General features: G+C 39.0%; 1 protein-coding gene and 1 long non-coding RNA gene across 2 annotated transcripts; one reads left to right on the top strand and one right to left on the bottom strand.

Moving 5' to 3' along the window:
* Positions 1-3281: 3281 nt before the first annotated feature.
* On the bottom strand, positions 3282-13937 carry LOC106874713 (small ribosomal subunit protein eS12). Its single transcript, XM_014922540.3, has 6 exons — positions 13812-13937; positions 13649-13681; positions 13291-13416; positions 12946-13048; positions 6961-7062; positions 3282-3400 (listed from the first exon to the last, which is right to left on the bottom strand). Exons 2-6 carry the CDS (start codon positions 13663-13665, stop codon positions 3338-3340), a joined length of 411 nt encoding a protein of 136 aa, XP_014778026.1. The 5' UTR covers positions 13666-13681; positions 13812-13937; the 3' UTR covers positions 3282-3337.
* Positions 13938-14037: 100 nt separating this feature from the next.
* Positions 14038-21034, top strand: LOC149136061 (uncharacterized). The gene is made up of 2 exons (XR_016241520.1): positions 14038-15297; positions 15524-21034. It is a non-coding gene; the product is annotated as an uncharacterized LOC149136061 (long non-coding RNA).
* The last annotated feature ends 1991 nt before the right edge of the window (positions 21035-23025 follow it).

The following is a 23025-nucleotide window of genomic DNA, read 5'->3' as shown; positions in this document are numbered from 1 at the left end:
TTCCTTGTCATTTTGATTTCTTAACAGGCTTTTAATTGGCCATGTAAAAACCTATTTTCACTGATCAAGTTGGCTTTAGAAGATTGTACTTTCCTTGTGAAGTCTAGTAAATCAAACCTGTGGTTGTCATATCTTGTGCTAAAGTTACATGAAGTCCCATGGTCAAAGATATTCCAGTCATATTTACTTCATCCTAGGAGTTGGGTGTCATGAAATTGCAGAATACTGAATTCAGTGAAGTTTATTTGGGAGAACATAGAAATTAAGCCAAGATAATTTCCAGAATTCCACATTCCATGGAAATTATTATATATGAATAGATTGTAGGCTAAAGTTTTGGAACACCTGTCTTTTCTCTGGGCAACACCATATTTTACTAACAACTTATGTTCCATATATATATGTTAGCACCACTTGTACTTCACCTCAAAATCTTATATATAATAAAATAGAATGCGTCTCATCAGTTATGCTGGTAGGAGAATAAAACAACAGTGTGAGTGAGTGACACTCAGAGATACAAAATGCAGTAAAAGGTTTTGCTCTTAATTTACTTTCTCTCTTTACTCATTTGACTGCAGCCATGCTGGAGCACATCGACCCTAGAACTTATTCAATCGGTCACTTTTGCCGAACCACTAAGTTACAGGGACGTAAACACACCAGCATCGGTTGTCAAGCGATGTTGGGGGGGACAAACACAAACCTATATATATATATACGACGGGCTTCTTTCAGTTTCCGTCTACCAAATCCACTCACAAGGCTTTGGTGGGCCCAAGGCTATAGTAGAAGACACTTTCCCAAAGTGCCACTGAACGCAGAACCATGTGGTTGGTAAGCAAGCTACTTACCACACAGCCACCCGTGCAAATCTTTATCATAAATTGTTTATTTCAACAATTTCACACATACCATCATTCAACGTCTGTTTTCCATGCTGGCATGAGTTGGACGAATTGACTGGGGACTGGCAAGGTTTCTACAGCTGGATGCTCTTTCTAACACCAACCACTCAGATGTAGTGGGTGCTTTTTACGTGCAACCAGCACAGGCGCCAGTTGGGAGGTGGGGCTGGTATCAACCATGTTTGGATGGGTCTTTTTATGTTCCACCAGCATGGGGAGCCAGTCAGGTGGCACTGGCATCGACCACAACTACAATTTCCATTATGATTTGATTTTACTTGACTCAATAGGTCTCTAGCATGGTGTGTCACCCGACAATTCAGAGGTACTTTTTAAATGGGCTGGTTATGCAACACCAGTTATCTCACTTTATTTGCTGGGTCTTCTCAATTACAACATATCTCCAGAGGTCTCGGTCTCTTGGCACTGCCTCTGTGAGGCTCAATGTTTGAAGGTCGTGCTTCCCCAACTCATTCCATGTCTTTCTGGGTCTCCCTCTTCTACGTAATTCCTTCCACTGTTAGAGAGTGGCACTTCTTCACACAGCACATGACAATACCAGTGCTGTTGTCCCTCTTGCACAACACATCTGATGCTTCTTATGTCCAACATTTCTCTGAGGGCGCTTACACTCTTGTGTCTGCACACTGACAGTACAGATTTAAAAATTTATAAAATTAAATCGTACTCATTTTCAAAATATCATTCCTATAACATTTTTATATTCATCTTTTTTTTTGTTTTAGTCTGTTTTTCCATACTTGTCTTTTCTGACACTTTTCCCATGTGCATATGTATATATAAACATGCGTGGCTGTATATAGAAGTTTGCAGCTCAACCATGCTCTGGCTGACCGTCTTGAGTGGATTTGGTAGACTGAAACTGAAAGAAACATGCTGTGTAAATACCTGCCTGGATGCCTTGCTCCCACCATCGCTGTTTGTTTATATGATACTTCGTGATACAATGGGGATCAGTTCATTTGACTAAAAGCCCTACATTACAGGGTTACAGCCTAATGACTGAAACAAATAATAAGGCAATAAAACAGACATTTATAGGAACCTTGAGTAAGTGTTTTCAACCATAGCCCAGGGTCAACTAAATCCTAAGTAGATGGAAACTGAAAAAAGCCCACCATATATGCGTCTCTATATCATCATTTAACATCTATTTTGCATGGGAAGGACAGCTGTCCAGAAGCCTATTGTGGCATGGCTTCTGTAGTTTGATGCCAATAGCATAGGTGCATTCAGGCAGCATCAGCATATTTTACATGTCACCAGCACTTGCGAAAGACAAGCCTGTATGTATGGATACAGTGATTTGACTAAGCTTGACACAGCAAATTGCCACAACTCTCATTCTCCTAGGCATTTCTTCAGGGAGGCCCAGCATCTAAATATCTTTTCTAACCACTTCATCCTGTCTTCCTGAGTTTACTCCCTCCCATAATTTGAGATTGGCACTTTACACAGCTGTCCTCATTCATAAGCATGACATGACCAAACCAGCAGTCTTCTCTCTTGCACATATGCCTCTCATATTCAGTCATAAGGCTATCAGTGTACAGGTGTTCCCAGTCTTGAATTCCTGCTATGGCCTGGAAGTCTATGGCAAACAAGAGCCCCCCCCCCCCCAACACTGAATTCATTGCTACACTTGCTACCAACCTTCACCTTACACTAACCACTCTATCTCTAGCCTCTGCATTGACCACCAAATAAAGGAGTAGAGGTTTAATTTTTTGGCCAAATATTTCTGCAGTTGCCTTACAAGGAAGGTAGCATGTTCTCCAAGGTACAAAACCCAACATCTCATCTAGGTTCTCCCAATTATTTGCACTATAGTCTTCTCTAACTTTCGTTACCCAGTCCAGCAGTTTGATACTTCTATAATTATTTGTGTAAGACATCACCTTAACCTTTGTAGCTGTTGATTATGGTACTGCTACACCAGTTGGGTAGGACTCCCTTATGGACAACCTGATTGACTAGGCTATATCCCAGAAGATATCTAGCAAGTGGAATTTGCAATAAGAAGACTCAAAGCGGGAACTAGTCATAAAAAATCAGGTATTTTTCTTCAGATGGTAATATTAGACAAAACTGGTCAATTGAATACAGCCTGCTATACTGAATAGAAGCAAAAGCACCCAAGACCAGAACTATACTATTCTAGTATTTTATGCTCCTTACACACAGCTGCTATCATTCCAGCAATTAAGCTAGTGACCCTGCTGCTGTACTGCCACATTCAACATGTAGCTCAGATCTGACAAGTATTTTATGGTGATTTGAATATTTTGCCACCGTAAGTATTTATCAAGACATTTGAAATACCAAGCCAAACTGAAACAAATACAGTGAAAGTCTGTTTTACAAACACTTTATTAACATAGCATATGCTCACAGAATGCTATACGCAGTTATTTCTTGGACTTGAAATATTCATTCAAAACATCAAGTGCTTGTGATTCTTTTCCATAGTCCTGAAATAAAAGAAATACCAAGAATTTAACTTTAAAGAACAAAATAGTCATACCTGCTGAGCAATAAGATGATATAGCATACAAAATTTACACCAAGCTGCAAATTATACTTTGTCCTACATTTTTTCTAACACACACAGATAATTTCATTTATCCAAGTCAATTGTGAGACAACTTTGCTTCTTCCAGTCTTATATTTAAGAGATGGGGAATTATGTACATTATACGCATATAAACAAAGGTTCCTTTAATTCCTACATATGTTTCAAAATATATGTGCACTCTACTCCAAAGAAGTAAGAGGTGGTGGAATTGCACATATATTCATCGTCAGGGAACCAACATATAGAAGCAAGACAAATGTGAAATGATACGGTTACGTATGAGTTATATTATATGGCCAAGTAAGTGACCATTAGAAACAAGAAAGCTTATTTACATAGAGTTATTATAGGAGGGAGGCTGTAAATGCTATACTAAAGGTTTAAATTAGATTAAAATAGGGAACAGCTAAATGGATCACAGTAAAATTAGTAAACAAAAGCTATAAGCTAAACAAGGGAGAAAATTCAGAGAATCCATCGTATATAATAATTTCTCTTTAAGGAAAAAAATTTAAGAACATACTGATTTGAAGCGAAGAATGTAAATATAATAAATAAAACAGCATAGCCTTGTGATATATTAAAATACGGATATTAACGCAAATTAATGGTAACACAAGGTACAAGATATTTTGTTGAGAAATAATAATATACATGCTTACAAGAAGATTGGGTATATTTAATTAAAGTTACTAATGGTACAAACACAACTAAAGTAGCATTACTGGGAAGGATTTACTTAACCAACTATAGAAGGGGAAAATAAAAGACAAGTGGCGATGGAGGCAGAAATAGATATTATTTAAGATTATATTAAAAGATATTATTCAGACAGAATTCATCAAGGATACCCCCATTGAATCTAGACTCACCATCTGGTGAAGCACTATCGGTGATTCAAGAAAAACTAGTGACAGACACCCATCTAAAAGAACGCACTTGTATACCAATAAGAAACTTGATGGAAATGTTGACCTTCTGTGTAGAAACTACCTACTTCAGTATGGACACTGATATATATCGACAGCAGAGGGTTTAGCTATGGGTTCGCCATTATCACCGATAATAGCCAATATATATATATATATATGCTAGCATGGAAAGCGGACGTTAAATGATGATGATGATGGAATACTTTGATAATGCAGCTTCAGGATCAACACCACTAAAACCAATCCTAAGACTGTAATATATGTTGATGACACCTTTATACTCTGGCCCAACCAGGAAGATGTCCAAGTGCTGTTAGATTATGTGAACTCAATGAAGCCATCCACACAGTTCACAATGGAAAAGGAAAAAGACAATCAGCTAGCATTCCTAGACGTATTGATAACATGCACCAAGCATGGATTCAGGACATCTGTATACCGCAAGCCCGACTTTCCTTGGACAATACCTCAACTTCAATTCCCACCATCCATACAGTGTAAAGAGAGGGATCACTCAGTGCCTAAAACATCATGCAAAGAATATAAATAGCGATCGTGATACCACAAAGAAACGGTCGAGCTCAATAATCTATCAAGCAGCAACTACCCCAAAAGCATACTATCCACTCCAATTATGAAGAGGGGATGAAACCAATAAACTGTCTACAGTCTGGCCACCCTATGTGAAAGGCCTCTCCGAAAAGATGCGTGGTCCCAATGACATCAGGACAGTATTCAAGAGTAATACAACACATTGCAAATATCTCAGAGTAAAACCACCGATAGAAGAGAATATGATCAAAAAAGGATTACTCCATGCTATGCAGCTGTGGTAGGTTATACAAAGTCGAAACATGCTGCCCCCTCAATAAGGGTAGATGAACATGGCAAAGCTGACATGAGGAGATATTGATAAATCGGGTACAGCTGATCATGTATGGAAAAATGGAGATCACCTCCTCCTGTGGGATGAAGTTAAAAAGAGAACACCACTGGAAAATATGAAAACTAAAATACAGCAGCACATATGCTAAGACACAACAACCTCCTAAGCAGATATGAGTTGCATATGGGAACCGGTATTAAGGAAGGATAGGAAAATATCAGACTTATAAGCACTAAAATTCACTCCATAATTTCCCACGGGCATATGGCGTAGCAGTTTAGAGTGCGGGCTACCAACCCCAAGATTCCGAAGTTTGATTCCAGGCAGTAACCTGAATAATAACATCGAAAAATACCTTAGGAATGAGAACGCAGATTCGAAATTCCCCCAAGATACCTGATGAAGGTTGGAGGGTATATAAGCCGAAACGTGTTAACAACAAACAAGATGAGGACAAATATCCGTCTATTGTAAACTTTACTTCTGCTATGTAGCGTTATTACTTTCTAGTAAAAGCTCAGTACTTCAAATACACATTACATATTGCCAACTATCAACGTCTTCAAAGCAATGTGTTGTTTTAAGGAGATATCACTATGCTACAAGTTTTAAGAGCCAGCACATATCCATCATACCTACCTCTTGACAATATTAGTATTTAGGCTGTACCTTCCTCAAGGGCCAGAAGAAAACTGAAGTTACAAGAAGTTATTCACAACTCCCAACATGTTAAATTCTGCCTTGTTCATATGTTAAATAGGACTTGCTTTATGCTTATGCAATAGAAAATAAGTCATAGTATGTTCAAGAATAAAGTATTTAACCAAGAGTCACTAGTCTTTTGTTCAATTCACAATACAAGAACCTAAGGTCAGAGGGAGCTAAAATACTCAACAATTGGATGAGTAATGTTAAGACAGTATTGCAGATTTAACCTGCAAGGAAGTCGTATCTTTGTATATTTCAAGTACTTCACTTCTTTCAACATTACATAACCAACAAAGAGGCGAGCTGGCAGAACTGTTAGCATGCTGGACAAAATGCTTGGTAGCATTTCATCCATCTCCACATTGAGTTGAAATTTCACCAAGATCAACTTTGCCTCTCATATTTTCAGAGTTGGTAAAATAAGTACCAGTTGAGTACTGAGCGTCAATGTAATTCACTCACCCCTCCTCCGAAATTGCTGGCTTTGTGCAAAATTTGAAATCAACATTACATATTCTTATCAAGACTATATACAAAACAATAAAAGCAACTCAATATCTAATAACTGATGAATTCCAGGAAATTCATTTACTTTCTAAAATCATCTTTCAATTATTTTTGGGCAAACTATTTCAATCATGACATCAAAGGCAATTCTTCACTAAAATTCAATTCTCTAAAGTAAGAGAAACAAATTTTCCCTCTCTCAATTAAAATGAACAAAATCATGGCTTTCAGGTCAAGGAGTTCACTTCACAACCACAGGACTCTGGGGTTGCAAATAGATCAGTGTTTCAAATAAAAATACCTAGTTATCTATCCAACACCTCCTTGAAACTTCATAACCCATGAAGCCACTGCTTATAAAACAGTATTTAAAAGAAATTTCCAAAAGAGGGTCAATATATTTGTTAGAATAGATTGCATTACCTTTACAACAACACAGCCACATCCATTCACTTTTCTGGCTTTACCTTCAACATCAATACGACGAAGACCAGCCCATTCGCCTAATTTCTTGCTGTCTTCAACCTAAAAAGAAAGACAAAATTTCAATGTGTTAATATCTATAAAATTAGCAAAGTTCAAAAAATTAGTAAACAACTATTTTCACAAAAGTCAATTTTGATTGAATCTTTTAGCATTTAAACCTATTTCCAGCCCAAATATTCTGTTTTATGTTCAAACTGACAAGATCGTGCTTATCTCACCCACCTTACAATGTCATTTTAAACAATCACAATATCATATTCTCGAAATTATGAATAAGCATTACATTTCACTTAAGCTGAATAACGGTTTAAATATCAGTCTTACTGTTTCTACAGGCAATACCAATTTTGTACACTTCTTCGCATCAACTGGGCTAGTTACTATAACCCTCAAAAAGTATTTCAGTAAAGAGAGCATCTTTCATCCCACCCAAACAACTCCATAGTTTAAAATATTACAACCAGAACATTACCAAACAGGAGGAGGCAAGTAAGTGAACCTATATAGAAATAAGGAGTAAAATATAAGGACGGCATGTTTTAGCTAGGTTAGACCTAATGATCACTAATATCACCAGATTGGATTATTCAAGTACTTCAGACACAACACATGTATGAAAACAAAGCATAACTTACTAGAAACTTCAGCTGAATCTCACCCTATCTATATATGTTTTAGATTGAGGCCATGTGAATTAAGTAAAAAGTTTCCAGTGATGAAAATGAAGACAAAATGTTAGTGGAGCCAACATCTAGCTACTAGCCTGCCCCAATATTCAGATACCTTGTGTAAAATTCACTGAATGGAATAAATTATGTTCAAGAAGAAAGCAATATTTGAGAGACAAAACTGTGTTGCAGTGAGATTATCTATTTTGCAAAAGAGAATCTCTCCACATTTTCCACTAAGCAAAATAATATTTTTCACCCTGTGACATATTTAAATGCTTCACTTCATGGTTGAAAACTTGGGGGTAACAAAATACAGTTGGGTCAGTTATTGCAATCCTCAATAGATATTTCAGAAGAGGGAGCATTTAGCTTCATCATATCCAACCATATTACATAGTATAAAACAATCCTTCAACCATGAACAATGTTACATATCAGGGGAAAAAAAAAAAAAAAAAAAAACTGTACATGTTAGAACATAATTTTTGTAACATATTCAAAGAAAATTTAGATAAACTTTATGTAAATGTAATGAAATAGATACATCTAAAGTGATTTTGTTACTCTACAATTAGCTCAACTGGGCCTTAAACTTCACCAAATTGGGAAATTCTAGTACCTCTATCTATAGATAGTACAACTATCTATACAAAACCATGTAACTCGATGGTAGAGGTTCTGTAGTTGCTTGACCTGCTAAGGATAGCAAAACCTTCTTTAAATCCCATCCTACTACTGTAAGAATACATTAGTCACATATACAATAAAAAGACACAAACGAAAGTAACAGGGCATTTCTGATCGTGGATTTACTTAATGAAGACTGACCATGGGCTAAACAGCCCCAACCACACAAACAAAAATACTTTCTATGCTGGATCAGATATGGAGACAAAATGTTAGTGGAGCCAACATCTAGCAACTAGCCTGTCCCAATATTCAGATACCTTGTGTAACTACCATTGTCTTAGTGAAAAATTCACTGAATGGAATAAATTATGTTCAAGAAGAAAGCAATATTTGAGAGACAAAACTGTGTTGCAGTGAGATTATCTCTTTTGCAAAAGAGAATCTCTCCACATTTTCCACTAAGCAAAATAATATTTTTCACCCTGTGACATATTTTAATGCTTTACTTCATGGTTGAAAACTTGGGGGTAACAAAATACAGTTGGGTCAGTTATTGCAATCCTCAATAGATATTTCAGAAGAGGGAGCATTTAGCTTCATCATATCCAACCATATTACATAGTATAAAACAACCCTTCAACCAAGAACATTGTTACATATCAGGGGAAGGAAAAAAAAAAAAAAAAAAAAAAAAACCCACATGTTGGGACAAATATTTTTTGTAACAGATTCAAAGAAAATTTAGATAAACTTCATGTAAATGTAATGAAATAGATACATCAAAATGAGTGATTTTGTTACTCTACAATTAGCTCAACTGGGCCTTAAACTTCACCAAATTGGGAAATTCTAGTACCTCTATCTATAGATAGTACACAAAACCATGTAACTCGATGGTAGAGGTTCTGTAGTTGCTTGACCTGCTAAGGATAGGAAAACTTTCTTTAAATCCCATCCTACTACTGTAAGAATACATTAGTCACATATACAATAAAAAGACACAAACGAAAGTAACAGGGCATTTCTGATCGTGGATTTACTTAATGAAGACTGACCATGGGTTAAACAGCCCCAACCACACAAACAAAAATACTTTCTATGCTGGATCAGATATGGAGACAAAATGTTAGTGGAGCCAACATCTAGCAACTAGCCTGTCCCAATATTCAGATACCTTGTGTAACTACCATTGTCTTTGTGAAAAATTCACTGAATGGAATAAATTATGTTCAAGAAGAAAGCAATATTTGAGAGACAAAACTGTGTTGCAGTGAGATTATCTCTTTTGCAAAAGAGAATCTCTCCACATTTTCCACTAAGCAAAATAATATTTTTCACCCTGTGACATATTTAAATGCTTCACTTCATGGTTGAAAACTTGGGGGTAACAAAATACAGTTGGGTCAGTTATTGCAATCCTCAATAGATATTTCAGAAGAGGGAGCATTTAGCTTCATCATATCCAACCATATTACATAGTATAAAACAACCCTTCAACCAAGAACATTGTTACATATCAGGGGAAGAAAAAAAAAAAAAAAAAAAAAAAAAAAAAACCTACATGTTGGGACAAATATTTTTTGTAACAGATTCAAAGAAAATTTAGATAAACTTCATGTAAATGTAATGAAATAGATACATCTAAATGAGTGATTTTGTTACTCTACAATTAGCTCAACTGGGCCTTAAACTTCACCAAATTGGGAAATTCTAGTACCTCTATCTATAGATAGTACACAAAACCATGTAACTCGATGGTAGAGGTTCTGTAGTTGCTTGACCTGCTAAGGATAGGAAAACTTTCTTTAAATCCCATCCTACTACTGTAAGAATACAATAGTCACATATACAATAAAAAAACACAAACGAAAGTAACAGGGCATTTCTGATCGTGGATTTACTTAATGAAGACTGACCATGGGCTAAACAACCCCAACCACACAAACAAAAATACTTTCTATGTTGGATCAGATATCGCAATCCACATTATACATCATTAAAGAGAGCATCATATCCAACACATGATTTATACAATTGTATAAAAGATTTTTAAAAATAAGCAAAACAACCAAGGTAGAGAATCTCCAAAAATGGAAATGCTGAACGTATCAAAGTAAGTTGCTGCCAATTAGTTACCCAAAAACTGCTGAAGACAGTGTTATCTTTAACCCTTTTGCATTTAAACCAGTCATACATTGCCAAAATATTCTACTTGCTTTATGTTCAAACTGGCCAGGCCTACAATATTATTCTAAAAATTAATAGTTAATTCATCAAAATCTCAAACTACAAAATAATGCACAAGTAATTCACAATAGTGTAAATAAATAAGCATTTCTTTTGACAGATAGTGTGAATGCTAAAAGGTCTATTCTATTGGTTATTTTTGCCAAAAACGCTAAGTTATAGGGATGCAAGCAAACACAGGATGGGAAGCTAGCAACAAACCCAACATGTCACCTTATAATTTCTACCTTTCAAAGTATCACCCCAAAAATCATCAATCAAGTCTGGGGGCCATTGTAGAAATTACTTGATAGTGAGAGATCATGCAAATATCTTTGACTATAAAATTAAATTCTTAATTCTAATAAGGTTCCAGAGTTACAGTTCAAACATCTTGGGTACCACTTGATCTACCTGGCCATTTATACTTTAGCATACAGACTAACCCATTTCACTGATACTACTGTAGATCACACGCTATAGTAGTACCCATCTTTGATTTATAAGTCAAATCAATCAGGTCTGACCTGAAGCTAAGCAAACTTCCAAGCATTTTGTACCATTTTCAACAACAATTGGGTCAGACACTGCAATCCTCATTCTATATTCAGTAGAGGGAGCATTTATCGTCATCATATCCAACACTACAGTAATAGTTAAGAAACACCCCGCCAAGTTATCACCAATAATGGGAATATTTGAAGCAACAGAAACCAGTATCAATCACTTGAGTAAGGGTGAAACAAACATTTTATTACATAAAATTCAATGACTAGTAAAAATAAAAACGGTTCACATATAAATGTAAGACAAAAAAACCCCAATGAGAAGCCAATCTTTATTAAACGTTCATCTTACAATGCTTGCATGGGTTAGATGGAATATCTGAAGTATTTTCTAAAACTGGATGTTCTTCCTGTTGCAACCCCACAGCAGTTTCCAGTTAAGGTTACATTCCCATAATCAGCTGGAATAACCTTGTCTTGTGTAACATTGCTCATTTATAACCATGACTTCCACTAGACAAGAGCACCTGCAGACACACAACGGGCTTCGGGTTGTATACACCTAGCCAGATTATTGCAGAAATTTGAACATGTGCAAACTGAAAACGAAACATTAACAGAAGCTATATGCAACTAGCATGGTCTAACAACCAGTAACATAACAGTAATTTTTCATCTTCACGAGGCTATTATAAGCAGAAAATGTTTGCCCAGCACAAAGCCATGACAATTTACTTGAGGTTGAGAAAGAGGGAGCGTTTATTATCATCATACTCAACAATTCTTTCACCTTGGAAGGAACATTACTTATACGGAGGTATAACCTTTCACAAGATGTGTTGCATTCATCATCATCATCATCTTGCTGAATAAACATCCATAAGAATTATGAAATCGCATACCAGTTATTAATCGAAGGTAGCCGGTTTAAGTGAGGGAGGTAACTTGCCCACCTCATAAAACAAATAGTAAGAAACGTATCACAAAAGTTATTTGGAATAAATTTACATCTGTTGCAGGTAATGTAAGTTACTCCTTAATTAACTTGCATGACAATTTTTGATAAAGTATTTCTTCACCGTCGGATTAGTGAGAAAAATTTGTCAATGACAGACGAGTTCTAATTACGAGGGCGATATACTATAACATGCCAAGCGGAAGTATTATGATGACGATAGTAGACATCTCTTTAAAATACAAAGAATGTGAGTTTGTATAGGCAATTTAACAATTAGAAATTTATGGCTGGACAGGTAATTGCAGTACTAATATCAGCTATGGTAGGGTGGGGGGTATTAAATATTACAAACCAATTGTTTAACACATAGAATCACAAGTTAAAAGCAAATATCAGCTATATATATATATATATACACACATATATATAATTATGCAAAGGACCTATAATCCTTTTAGGGATGTTTGCATCGTAGTCCTCCAGTTTTTACCAGTGTTCCGTGAAAAGCTAAATACGTTAGTTTTGCAATGATGGATATGGGTGTTTAAATTATTTATGAATGAGAAAAAGAAAATGGAGCAGTTTATTCAAAGATAGTTAAATCAATATATGAAATTCTTATCTCTACAGCCGTTTCCATAGTCAATTCAATTAGAGAAATTGGTAAATTAAATTTTCATATTTAAACTGGTTAACTGGGAGAATTTTCCAAAAAGTAGTTACATTCCAACGGGTTGGTTGGCCATGACAGGCTCGGACGTGTGTATATATATTTCCATGCATACACACCAAACTAAAATTTAACCTGAAGTTTTTATACAAATCCATCAGGTTTTACTCTCAAAAAAACTGACACAATTAGAGAAAAAAAAACTCATCAGACATTTTTAAAATCAATTTTAAAACCAAATAAACAAATAATTGCTCTTACTTTGAGGAGGTTGATACCATGTTCAGTGCAGAGAGCTTCGACTAGTTTAGTATAGCTGGGTTCATCTACACTGTTTGCCAAGATACACAAATGGGCTTTTCGTCTAGATGGGAGGAAACAAAAATAGTTTACAGACATAGAAACTATAGCGTAACACTTTAATAGTATACGCGAAGCACTCACACACACATCGATCTAGCAATAGAAACTGAAGAAAATAATTTTAAATAACAAAAAATGTTGAAAGAATGTTGACGCATGTATCATTATTTTCGCAATTAAATACCATGGAATCTTAATTTAGTCATCACAAATATTTAGACTAGGAAGAAAACTAAAACATACTTGTCTAGTGCTTTACAACACTGGCTGAGTCCTCTTTCTAAGCCATCGTGAATGAGAGAGGTCTTTAAAATCTCCTGCAAGGCAGAGTATAAGTCGAGCGAGCCAGCAGGAGCTGGGGCATCTTCCCTGTAAAGAGTAATTCATAATTATAGGTTGGTTATGACAAAGATCAATATGTAATAATTATATAAAATTCGTTTTAGCTATTTATAGTCTTTTAGTCAGCCTTTAAGTGAGTAAATGTAGTACTAAAAGTATTTTCAAGCCAAATAAAAGCATAAAAAATTCAAATAAACGAAGTATTAACATTTATAGCATGAGGAAAATGGAGGTAAAACAGGAATAAACGTGTACCTACCTTTCAGTATCAGACATTTTCTCGGGTTACTAACTGAAATTTATTAGAAAAGAAATTACAAAATAAATATTAGATGATGTTCTTTAGATGTAAATTATTAAATATTACGACGATGCTTAATAAACAATGAAATACATTAATAGATTGAACGAATGTAACATACCGTTCAATCCCGATCACAGATTCAAGAGAAAGGACAACTTCCTTTTTTGTGAGATGAACTATGGGTAAAACGGAAGTTACACATAGAAGCACGTGGATTTGCCATGTATTTTATGTAATTTTGTAAATACATAGGTATATTTTTTTCGTTTTCCGTCTACTATATTATTTTCCTGCTACAAATAAAAAATGTATTAAATATCACAAACAAACTAGCTCATGCCAGTGTGTTAACATCATTATTTCTGCGGTAGCCGAGTTTTGCTTTCAGCTCTCTAACGCTAAGGATACGAGAACACATGAAATCTACAACTAAAAAAGTTATAAGATTTAGTTTCACATAACGTAAGAAAGGCTATCGTTCAAACTACTTAGCTAACAACAGATCGCTCCATTTAAAACAAAGGTAAATAAATTTGACATATCATAGTTTGTTCGGAGGCAAACTGCGGATCGCGGGACTTTCTCAATGGCACACCTTACGAAAAATTACCTTGAATTTTTTTTAGTAATGCGGCCCGCTTCATCGTGAATCAAGTTTCAGGAGGTCGCTTTTTGAAAAAAGATTACGCATATCTTTCGAAGACTAGCAGTTACATTTTACTTACATCGCTAATTATATCTAAGTGCCCGAATTCCTTGTCCCCACCCACTTTTTTTTTTCCGGGCTGGGAATTAGGGGCAGAGGTAAAGGACATCGATCGCACCCACTTTCGGTTGTTTTTTTTTTCTACAGAAACCCACCTTTTCGACTCTCCAAGAAAAGAAAATCATCATTTCAAAATAGTGACATACTGTAACAAACAATTTTCACGCTGTATGCTTGGCTGAGTATAGATCTAATACGTTTGCTGTGAACAAATGATTTCCACAATTCCATGCCCCACTAAAAAAAAAAAAAAATTTTGGATCCCACACTCCACTACAATTTTCCTAGGCCCCACTGGTGGGGCATATGCCCCATGTTGGGAACCACTGATCTAATGTATTGAAAAGCAAAGTACAACAAAGGTTCCTAATTTTAGAATGCAAGAGGATACAAAATGGTAAAGACTCATTTTGGTCATGAATGACTGTGGAATTACATTTGCAAAGTCCTCGGGTCTATTCAATTTGACGTACAGATTTTTTAATTAATTTTTTTTTTAACTAAACACTTTGAAACTTTGGATACTGGTCGAATGTGCCATGTAGAACAGGGTTTACTTTTGGCGTTTTTGACAAAATTTTGTATTTTAGAAGTTATTTTGTGTTAAAGTTGTCGTATTTGGGTAATTTTAACCAATCAATGACGTGTATTCAGCTGAAAATAATTACTGCTGCTGTTTACGAACAACAAAACGATGAGTCTTTGACAACAGAAAACTGAAACTAGAAAATCTCCCCTAACAAAACCCTTCTTTAATAACCAGAGATGTTTTTATAGCAACATATGAGAATGTATCTATCTCTCGATCTGGACGGATGCTAGTCACATCGGCTCGCAAGTAAGTTGGCTTTTTATTTGACAAAAATTTTGCAGTTCTGAAATATTTCTTGTGGAAGAGGTGTATAAGACTATACACTTCGACCCTATTGGGTTTTTGTAATAGGAAGTGGCTCCTTTTGGAGTTTATTTCCAAAAGTTTTAATTTTTTTTCTCCGACTTATTTGCCATATTTCGTAAAACAAATATGGCTAGGCCTTTACACGTGGTCAATTTCCCTCTAATAGCAGGCAAGGAGACTGACAAGCAAGTCGTTCCACATGAACGAACCCAAGACGTAGAAACCAGGAATGCTGCGTTTACTACTACTACCTTCACCACATCCAAAAACTCTGCTGCTAGAGAAGTCTCGCCTGGCACCACCACCAGTGACAACAACAACAGGTCACCAGCCGTCAACACCGACACCACCACTACTTCAACAAACTCTGCTGCCACTACCACCACCTTTGAACCTGGCAGTACCAACACCACCATCAACAACTACAATAAGATGAACAAGACAAACAACACCACAACCGCTACAAAAAACATGTCTGCCAGCACCACTAAAATAAATTTCGCCCATGCAACTAAAAAAAAAAGAACAATAATAATATTCACCCCAAAACAAATTAAAGGCACAAAATCCCTTCTCACGAAAGATGGTGACACCGTACAAATACACATTCCAAAAGAAATAATCGAAAACACAAACAAGAAATACATAACATACAGACTGATCAACACGAAAACCAAGCGACCGAAAAATTTCACCACCAAAAAGATTGAAATTTGTCTTAAACCTATATGGCCCTATCAACACATGTTACTTGGGGGCGCAAGTTCGCCACCGTTCAAGTGCACTTCCAGAGCGAAGACTTAGCAAAGAAATTTTTCGACACTCTCTCTACACACAGATGACTTGGTGATGATACCGAGTTATCTTGGACAGAGGGTGACAGTAAAGAATGTGCCTTCACAAGTGGAGACGCAACGGATAATATCTGCCATATGCCTCGAAATGGAGGAGGCAAATATACTAGAAATTGCTACTGCAGAGGAGAAAAACTGGGAAGGGGGGAAAAAACTTGAAGTCCTCCTCCACATCACTGAAGAGGAGTCCCAAAAGATCCCCACACACATCCAACTGGCAAAGGACCACAAGTTGTATGTAGTGGTGGAAGGAAGGCAGCCACGCTGTTATGTATGCAGCAGTGAGGCATACCTCAAGGACAGTTGCCCAACCGTCACAAACCAAAAAAAACAAGGGCAACTACCAAAACCCACGAAAAAAACCCTACTACCAATATCACCATCAACACTCAAAATAAGAGAAATACCAGCAACACCGACAAATGAGAAGACAACAGCAACTGCAAGAGCAACAAATGAGGAAACAGGAGAAAAAAAAGAAAATTCCAAGACTGTCTCCCCCTCCCCCATATCACATACACCTCACACAAATAACAAGCAGCCAACACCAACAAAAACAGCAATACAACCACTCACACAAACACACACAGACGCTCACAATTTGCCCTTACCCACTTCCGATTCCTCAGAACTCTCATCGGAAGACGAAAGTAATGAGGAATAGCAAATAGCCCAAAAAGGAAGGAGGAAGAGGAGCAAAAAAAGAAAAGCAAACACCAACAAAGCAGGGAGATGCACAACTCCCGAAAACACTCCAGACACCAACACAAGCACACACAACAACAACACAAGCAACAAAACCCCAAAAGTAAACACACACACAATGCTCACTGCCATCAACACAAAAAACTCAGAGTTGATGGAATACATCAACACAAAAACAAACGAAACATAAAAACCAGCAACCACCCGCACACAACTCCGCCAGAACACATAAAAATTCTACACATAACACCAACCCTGCACCACACACTAAAATCCATTTTTCCCAAGGCAGTTGGCAAATGCCAAAAATACCTGGCGAAAAAACTGTACAGTGATCTCGAAGAAAACCCAAAAGAGGAGACACAAAAACTCTCGAATGGTAAGTGACTCTCTGTTCCTGTCTTCAAAATTTTAACACTCACATCAGAATTATGCTCATGATTGGTTGTGTAAATGTGCGTGGCTTGGGGTCCCCTTGGAAACAAGGGTACCTCCTAAACGACATAAAGTCACATAAACTAGAAATCATAGCCATAAGTGAGACCAGACTCCATGATCCGCGGGCCCTAACCTCCATGTTTGGCAGACAGTTTAACATTTATTTTTCTCCCTGTCTGCCGAGAATGGGCGGTAGTGGCACAGCAGTACTCTTTCGCAAGAGTCTGGATCTCGAAGTAAAGACAGTATTCATAGACCCGGAGGGTAGATTGGTTGTTCTGGATGTCGATGGCAGTGATGGGTGTGCTTTTCGACTCATATCAGTCTACGCACCACCTTTAACAGGTAGGCTGGATTTCTTTCGACGTCTAGAAGTATTCCTAGGAACGTCTCGTCCTTTACTTTTAGTGGGGGATTGGAATGTTACCTTGGACACGCATCTAGACTATGTGGGCAGAGATAGGAATAGACGGGAATGCAAATGCCTCAAAGACCTGCTCTGACGCTTTCAACTGTCTGACAGGTACCGACTCGACCACCCGAATGAGCCAATGTGGACATGGAGCAACCGCATCGGGTCGCCGAGATCGTATCTAGATAGAGTACTGTGTAGGAGAGTAGATAGAGATAGCGTAGGGTGTCCACAATTTGACATAGTCAGCTACATGGATCACAAACTTGTGACGTGTATGCTAGACTTAGATAAGACACATAGGCAGGGCCCTGGTTACTGGAAACTAAACGCGTCTTTCTCGTCGAGACAGGTTTTCAGAGATCGGATTAGCACGTTAGTAAAGAGGGCTTTGACGGGAGCCATCATCAATAACAAATGGTGGTTTGCCCTCAAGAGAGCAATAAAAGCAGAAGCGGTTAGGTATAGCAAAGCACTAGCCATAGACAGAAACAGAGTAGAGGGTGAGCTAGTTAAGAAGCTAGAAGTGGCATCGCATCCGACGTTTTGGTGGCAAGGTTGGCCCTAGACTAACACTTCAACGTCAAACACGAAGGGTGCGTTGTCAGGGCTAGGATGCGTGCTCTAAGGAACGAAGGTGTTGGAGCTGCTCGAGAGGCCCGGGTGGCGGAGGCGCGAACTACTCGAGCCAAGCAAAATGTGTGAGGCCTTTCAGTTGCACTTTGCTCAACTGTTTGGGATGAGTGGCAAGCGAGAACGCAGGGTGGACTTAAGTGCCTACCTGCACAGCCTGCCACGACTCTCGGCAAGAGAGGCGGAGTGCTGCGAAGGTGCCATCACGGCGGCAGAAGTGAGGGACAAATCTCCGGGTTTGGATGGTCTGCCCTCCGAGCTTTACAACTGTATGCCAGACTTGTTTGGAGACGTCTTGGTGGCGGTGTACTGCAACTGGCAGCAAAACGGGAGCATTCCCAGTTTTGTGAGCTGAGGAACTGTAACGCTGCTGAAGAAAGATCCAAACAAGGGGGACGTCAGAGATAACTTTAGGCCTATTACTCTGCTCAGTGCAGACCTGAAAATTTTGGCCAAGGTGTTAGCCAAGCGGTTGGCACTTGTCATCGAGAAATTGGTCGGCAAGGCGCAAACATGCGCCGTGCCGGGCCGGAGCATCCATGACAACCTCCATCTGATGGACTACATCATAGAGCGGGTAGTTAAGGAACCTGTCATGGGTGGGGCCCTGATCAATTTAGATCAATTGAAAGCTTTCGATAGGGTAGACCATCAATACTTGGAGGCTGTCCTCATAGCGGCCGGCTTCGGTCCCATTTTCCACGGCTGGATGGCTGCCTTCTACAGAGGCATCTGTTCGGTAGTTCGCGTCAAAGTGCATCTATCAAGACCCTTCGACATTGCACGTTCGGTCCGTCAGGGATACCCCCTCTCGTCGCTCCTGTACGTATTGACTCTCAAGCCATTACTGCGGAAGCTGGCGACGCTGAGGGGCATCCCGCGAGAGTTGGGATGCAGGACGGGTGTGTTGGCATACCCGGACGTCACCGTCGTAGTGTCTAGCCAAAAAGACATTGAGCTTGTCGGCGAGACACTGAAAGACTACGAAGCGGTAACGGGAGCGAAAATCAACTGGGATAAGTCAGTGAGCTTGCGGCTCGGCACCTGGAGAAGCAAGCCCATGCCGTCAAGCAGCGCCTCCGTCGTGGGACGTTGGACTGACGGTCCGGTTGATTTGCTCGGGGTCTGGTTAGGTCCGGACCGCCAAACGGAGAAGAACTGGGACAAGATAACAAGAAGGGTGGCCACTCTAGCCCGGCAATGGGCCGAGAGGAAGCTGTCCCTAAAAGGTCGGGCGGAGGTGGCGAACATGTACATCGCGTCTTTCATCTACTACCGCCTGACTGTCGTTCCTTGTCCCAACCCTACCATCACCAAGCTGGAACGCATCCTCTTCCGCTTCTTGTGGAAAGGAAGCGTTCCGATGGTTAGGCGATCCGTTTGCTGCCAACACCCGTTAAAAGGACCGGACATGCCGTGGTTGATGATGCGCAGACACGCACTGAGACTGCGACATCTCCAGCTCTACGTAGACAACGGTGAACAGGTGTGGTCGCCGTTTGTGCGGCACGCTTTCTAGCAGCTCGTCTCCATGACCGAACTGCAGTCATGGATCAAGAAGAGGCCAAGGAAGGGCGAATGGCACCGCGAGTGTCGTGTTGCTCTCCGGCAACTCCAACACCCGGGCCAACCTTGAGCGACTGCATCACAACTAACGCATTCTATAGTGGATTAGTGGAGGGAAGGTACAACGACGATGTCGGGGCGAACCTGGGCGTCAACGAGGAATACCTGACCCGCCTGTTTAAGACGACCTTTGGGCCGGGACCTATGGACAACTTCCAGAGATCCCTGGCCTGGCAGTGTTATCGAGAAGCACTACCCGTTCGGGATAAGCTCTACAGGCATGGCTCGAGAAACATGGGGCCGACCTGTCCAAGATGCGGGCAGAGCGATGAAACCGTTCTGCACACACTCGTACAGTGTCCCACCATTTCCGAGCTGTGGGCTTACGTCGAACAACTGCTCTCGCGTGGGACGAGTCAGTCTATCAACCGAGTCTATTGTGAATATTGTCGCACCTCCTTCCTTTAAACGGGAAGGAAGAGCTATTTTCATCGCACTTGTGGCTATGGCGAAAGAATGTGTATGGTGGACGCGTCTGAAAGGTCTAGAAACAAAGACTTTCCTCTCTGGGCAATCTCTGATCAACTTCTTCAAGTATCACCTGAAGAGGAAGGTGAGAGTAGAAAGGGAAGTCTTGTCTAGTGAATGCTTCAAAAAAAGATGGGTGAATGTAGCAAGAATGGCATGTGTGAATGACGGAGCCACCTTGAGCATAACCCTATAAAGGAGTAAAAAAATCCCCAAAAAAAAACAAAAAGGCAAAAGAGAGTCACTTACTGTTATAGTTTCTTCAATAACAATGACAATATTGACCGAGGTTACCGTGGTCTTTTCCGTAGGCTTTTCTTTCCACAGCTAAACCTAAACTGTCCTCCCCTTTTTTACATGAGAACATTACTGTGATACACGATCCCTATTGATCGTTATTTTTTTTCCGAATCCCTTTTGATCAAACTCCTCCCTTTTTCTTTCCTATGATCCCCCCCCCCCCCCAAAGAAAAGCTCTACATTGTATTTGTCCTATCTGTGTTGAGCCCTGTGTGGCTAATAAAAGAAATGTATCTCTCTATCTCTCTCTCTCTCTCTCTCACAAAACTGGGAATGCTCCCGTTTTGCTGCCAGTTGCAGTACACCGCCACCAAGACGTCTCTCTATATATTAGGCTCCAATCTAATTTGGCAGAGTTTCTACAGCTGGATGCCCTTCCTAACGCCAACCACTCAGAGTGTAGTGGGTGCTTTTTACGTGTCACCCGCACGAAAACGGCCACGCTCGAAATGGTGTCTTTTATGTGTCACCCGCACGAAAACGGCCACGCTCGAAATGGTGTCTTTTATGTGCTACCCGCACAAGAGCCAGTCCAGGGGCACTGGCTATGATCTCACTTGGCTTGCCGGGTCTTCTCACGCACAGCACATTTCCAAAGGTCTCGGTCAGTAGTCATCGCCTCGGTGAGGCCCAATGTTCGAAGGTCTTGCCTCACCACCTCAGCCCAGGTCTTCCTGGGCCTGTGTGTATATATTATGAATCTAGTAATGTCTGTGTATATATTATGAATCAAGTAATGTATGTGCTTGTGTGTATATATTATGAATCTAGTAATGTATATATATATATATATATATTTATTTATATGAGCAACACACACATACACACACGCACATATGTACACCAATTGCATACATATTTTTTGTACGCATACATGTTCGTATGTGTGTGTGTGTTGCCTGTATATCAACAAAACACACACACCTTGCCTTACATATATATATGGATAAATGATTTGAAATAAATATATTTTGGAAATGGCGATTTACGGTACAATACCTAGAAACGTGAAAATCAGACCACATGGGTTTGTTTACATCAATTCGGCAGAGATAGAGAGAGTGCGTTCTCCCTCTCTATCTCTCTCCCTCCCTTACACACATTTATCTCTCTTTATTTCTTTCTTTCTTTCTCTCTCTCCCTGTCTCACACACACAGCAACATTACACACACACACATGCTGCTCTCTCACACTAACAAAACAACTTCACATACACACCACACTTTCTGTCTGGCACACTCACTATAAAAAGATAGCGTCTATTTCTTTTTGGCAACATGTGTTTTGTGTGTAATGTTGCTGTGTGTGTGTGTGAGAAAGAAAGAAAGAGAGATAACTGGCATGTGTATGTAAGGGAGGGAGAGAGAGGGTATTTTTTTCTGTTTGATTGCTGCTTGCCACACAGACGCTGGCAAAGAAATGTTTCTCTCCTTCACCCTCCCTCTCACAAACATACAATTTCTCTCTCTCTCTCTCTCTCTCTACTTCAGCGCATACGCACAGATTTGACTTCGCCATGTCAACAAACTTCAAAATTGGTAAAAGTTTATCGATTTTTACAGGTATACGCGGATACCTCTGAGAGAGAAAGTTCACTAAAATGCACATAGGGTTATTCCGAATCTTCTCCTAAAATTGGAGCGACATGCGTGCTAATTTGTGGACGTGCATAAACCACATTCACGTACACACACACAAACATCTATTTTATAGATATTGATATATATACACACACACACACATTAATAATAGGCAGAAGTTACAGAGTGACAATGACCAAATTCGTGCTCAATAAGTGCCAATACACGAAACTTTCAGCTTTTGACTTACTCTCTAACTTCTGCTGATTATATATATACATACACATATGTTTAAAAAAATCTCATCACGCAATTGAACCAATAAAAGAGCCTCTACCTCATCGCTCGACATACTAAAAATAACAGCCAAAGTATCCCCCTACCTAAATCACACACCCATTGTATGTAATGTCCTAGATTATCCCTAAAAAGACGGTTTGCTGAAGACTGGAATGTCTTTGATGATAGGTTTGCAGTATCAGGGTTGATTTGAAGCTAAATAACAACAAAATTATTATTGAGACAGACCAATGACGGAGCCTGTATATTGTTGCATGACCTGCTAGAAAAAGTAGCCAAACTTTTTTTATATACAGAATAGAAAAATCTCTGACACATTCAACCAGTATCCGAAATTTCAAACTGTTTAGT

This window comes from Octopus bimaculoides, chromosome 4 (genome assembly GCF_046866305.1).
Source record: "Octopus bimaculoides isolate indiv1 chromosome 4, ASM4686630v1, whole genome shotgun sequence".
In the NCBI taxonomy this organism is placed as follows: domain Eukaryota; kingdom Metazoa; phylum Mollusca; class Cephalopoda; order Octopoda; family Octopodidae; genus Octopus; species Octopus bimaculoides.
Note: the sequence above shows the minus strand (reverse complement) of the source record. Positions and strands in the feature narration are given on the sequence as shown.

Bases quoted from the DNA above. Each gene is read 5' to 3' on its own strand.
- LOC106874713 (XM_014922540.3), bottom strand. The intron at 13,049-13,290 runs GTATGTTTTAGT...CCTCCCATCTAG, and splicing joins TGTTGTAAAGCACTAGACAA to ACGAAAAGCCCATTTGTGTA. The intron at 3,401-6,960 runs GTAATGCAATCT...CTTTTATTTCAG, and splicing joins GTGGCTGTGTTGTTGTAAAG to GACTATGGAAAAGAATCACA.